At 33.9% G+C, this 3,862-nt stretch overlaps 1 protein-coding gene across 2 annotated transcripts; it reads right to left on the reverse strand.

Moving 5' to 3' along the window:
* Positions 1–475: 475 nt before the first annotated feature.
* On the reverse strand, positions 476–3,116 carry LOC140841271 (uncharacterized). 2 transcript variants are annotated; one of them, XM_073208562.1, is made up of 4 exons: positions 2,821–3,116; positions 2,228–2,319; positions 840–1,923; positions 476–757 (listed from the first exon to the last, which is right to left on the reverse strand). In XM_073208562.1, the coding sequence occupies exons 1-4, from the start codon at positions 2,905–2,907 to the stop codon at positions 677–679; spliced, it is 1,344 nt and encodes a 447-aa protein (XP_073064663.1). In that variant the 5' UTR covers positions 2,908–3,116; the 3' UTR covers positions 476–676. The 2 variants fall into 2 exon arrangements, with proteins under 2 accessions (XP_073064663.1, XP_073064662.1); XM_073208561.1 differs by having other exon boundaries at positions 2,228–2,328.
* Between the last annotated feature and the right edge of the window lie 746 nt (positions 3,117–3,862).

Below are 3,862 nucleotides of genomic sequence, written 5' to 3' on the forward strand. Positions count from 1 at the left end.
AACGAGCCGAGCTCGAACACAAACTCGCTTAACGAGCCGAGCTCGAGCCAAACTCGTTAAACATGATAAACAGCTATTAATGAACTGAGATCGAACTATTCGGGAGCTTAGTAATTTCAAATTTAGCCGATCTGGAGCCTTACGATAAAACTCGAATCGAAGCTCGATTCATTTACATCTCATGTTGTCAACAGATGGTATGTATAAAACACATTATTAGCCCGTATATTAGATAATTTGAATAGTCAAATTGGGATTTTGATAATGTTGAGAATTAAATTATTTGCGGTTAATCGAACTATTTTAATTGGATTTGCAGAATTTTATTATTACCATCATCCTGTGTTATCACATCTCCAGAGTGGCATATTTCAACTATCTTTTTTGGAAAAATTATAAGAAAATAAATAGAATTCCATCTAGCCTTCCTCATTAAACTGAAATCTTTAACCATTAATTGGATTAAAAAAAAAAAAACAGAAACCTATATTTCACATAAATCAGTAAAACGATTACCCAGAATAGTACAACAGAAGCTTCAGTATATAAATACATATAATATAATAAGCAAGTGAACAACCAATTCAATCATCAACAGCATGTATGCACACATGAAAATACAAGAATGCACACAACTAACAAATTAAGCTTCTCCAAGGACCATATTATAATGTAATTAAGCTCCAGTAGGACCTTGATTCAGAGCTCTCTCCAACCTTGTCTCGAATGGAGTTGATTGCAAACGAACTATCTTGTCCTGCATTTTACAGACAAATTCTTAGTACCAAAATAAAATGATTTAGTATAAATGTGATTCTCAATTCTTGAACTTGGAATACCTCTCTGTATTTGCTGGTTGTGTTGGGTATGCCTTTATATGACGAGGTCGAACCGAAGTTCTTATTTGAACCGGAGTGATTCCAGTAAGTCCCGACAATGCCAATAATTGGCATCTCATCAGGGTTTCGAATAGGCGACGTTTTCTTTGGGGAGGAAGACACCGAAATCTGTTTCAGTTCTTCAACTGTCAACGCACCTAAAATAGGCCTATCTTCGAAGCTCCTCACAGAATGAGCCTCGTTTGAAATGGTATTCCCTGATGTAACGGATTCAAGTTGACTGGAAAAGTTATTCTCGGAAGATGTAAATTCAGGAGAAACCAACCAATTCGATAAACTTGCATCTACTGCCATTTTCTGATTTGATTTCTTTGATTCATCAGATTTTGTGCTGACACTTGGAGATAGTTGCTTAAACGCCTTTTCCGAGTAAGACATCAAGTTCTCCTTTTCTGGCTTCGATAAGCACTGCGTTCCGTTTGATTTTATAGTTTTCCACTGAGTAATATTCTGTACAGGGTTCAGCACGGAACTGACATAATCTCTTCTATCTCTTGCATTAGTTTTGGGTCTAAATGCTTCAGTTTCCTCACTAGATTGCAAAGTCTCCAACATACGACTCTCTACTTCATAGTCGTTCGAATTTGTGGAATGGTTTTCTACTCTCGACTCTGCAGATGAGATCACAATCGATTCTGACCATACGTCTTGACAATTCATCACACTATCAGCATCATCTTCATTACAGTCATTGAAACCTTCTTCATCTTCGAGGTCATCCAAATCATATAAGTCCTCACCATCACCATAGTCTTCTAGTTCATCATCACTCTCTATGGCGTTATGGTATCTATGATTTGAAGGATATGATCCAACACTCAAGGTGATTGAATTACCATCTTCAGAGCCTGGATTCAAAGCTTTAAGATCCTTTTCTTTTTCTTTCTGCACACTAATATCGCACCCAGGCAGAGAATCGGTGCTCTCAAAGACTGAAACGTGATCGTGTGTAGTTATATTTGAGTTAAACGTAACTCTTTTCTTTGGGCTTGGGCTCAATCTCTCCTCTTGCTTTGTTTTATTTCTACACTCAAAATCCAGATAAATCAACAAAAGCTAAATTTACCGTAAAATTTATCAATAATATGATCTTTCCTCCAAATCACTAACTAACTAGCTTTAACTCAAGTCCCTGCATCCACCTCTCATATGATTTTCAACGTAATGAAAGAAATTAACCGAAGAGGGTTAAACCATAACAAAAAAAAAAAAGAAAGGCAACAATATATCATCTTGACAGCAAAAAAACCGAAATCTATCCGTCCTATGAATCAATGGGTAATATAGCTGTATGATTCGACAATTGAAAAAACCAATCGAAGACTCACTGTAATTCTGAAACCAAGTTGGTAGGTTGTGTCTCTAGGAGGCTCTCATCCAATGTACTTTGCTGTCGATTGTTCTCAACTTGGTTTCTCTTCTGCAAGAACTTAGCATCTCATTTAATCAACAAAACTCTGATTTTGAAGCCAAAAACAGAACCTAGTCAACAAAACTCAAATTTTGAAGCCAAAACCAGAATCATTCTAACATCGATGAAAGAAAGGAAAGAATTGTATCACCAACACGAACAACAACCAAATAAATCTCATTCATCAATGAAGGGCCAATTCTTGGATTAACCAAAGTACCAAAAGCAAGAGCATTTTATTTTTTCAAAAGTAACACAAAATATCTCTCAAAATTCCAACAAAACAACTTTTCACCGAAGAGAGAACAAAACTTATCGTTCAAGCTCGTTTCCATGGTTCAAGCAATTAGGTTCATATTTCAAAGAATCAACACCTCAATGCATACAATCAACAAGCACAAAACCAAGAAAACACAGACACAATCGATAACTTCACAGCTCTTCTTCACAAATTTTCCATCCCAACAAACAAAAGCAAAAATCTAATCGAACTAACAAAAGGGTCTTCACCTGTTCTTTCGGACTTGCTCGACGAGTCTTCTGTTTCGTGTTCTTTCCATCTTTTGCATCCCCAAAGCACCCAAGAAAACAACCCATTCGATTCGGACAAGAAATATAGCAACGACCCTTTCCTTCTTTTCTATGTTTCGGAGAAACCGTAGAGAAAGGAGGCGTTTACTATGTTAAAGGAACTTCATGTTTCTCTAGCAAAGAGGAGACGAGAGCGTGGAGAGGGTGAAAAGAAGCCTAAACGGTCGACTTTTGTGGGGCTCTGTGGGGAACCGACCGTTGGAACACAGGCTGGATTCTTGAATCTTTTTCCTCTGATTTCTTTATTTCAGTAATTTCGCTAATTATACAGAATCTTAAGATCTGTAAACCGGATCCAGTTATCAAATTATGTTTAATTTAATTCCTTAAATGAAATTATTATTTGAATTCTTTTCAAGAAAATTTGATTAAATAAAATCAAACTTTCTATGGATTTTTTTAAATTGAATTATGTTTAGTTATTTAGGCATAGTTTGGTACATGTGATAAGAGAGGGATTGATATATAATCCTCCTTATCCCATGTTTGGTACCTTTTTAAAAAGCTCATGATAATATCACGGACTCTTGATAAATAATGTTTTAGAAGGATAAAATATCCCTAATAGAAGGTGTGATAATTTTAATTTAATGATAAAATACACTACAAATGTCTTAATTACCCTGAATTTATAAATGATTTTTTTTATAAATCTATGCTAGTAGGTAGAAATTAAAATCAAATAAATATTTTATTTATTTTTATATATTATATAATATGATAATTATATAAATGAATTCGAGATAATTATATAAATAATTTTTATAAATCTCAATAAAATTATTATTATCACTCGATTAACCTTAAAAATTGATATTTGACTTGACTCAAAAAATCAAGGGCTTAATTATCATATTATATAATATATAAAATTGGGTAAAAATAAATAAATCATGTAAGTACTATCGACACATGAACAGATAAAAAATATTAAAATATTAACTTATCCTTATATTATATA

This window comes from Primulina eburnea, chromosome 9 (assembly GCF_022965805.1).
Source record: "Primulina eburnea isolate SZY01 chromosome 9, ASM2296580v1, whole genome shotgun sequence".
Lineage (NCBI taxonomy): Eukaryota > Viridiplantae > Streptophyta > Magnoliopsida > Lamiales > Gesneriaceae > Primulina > Primulina eburnea.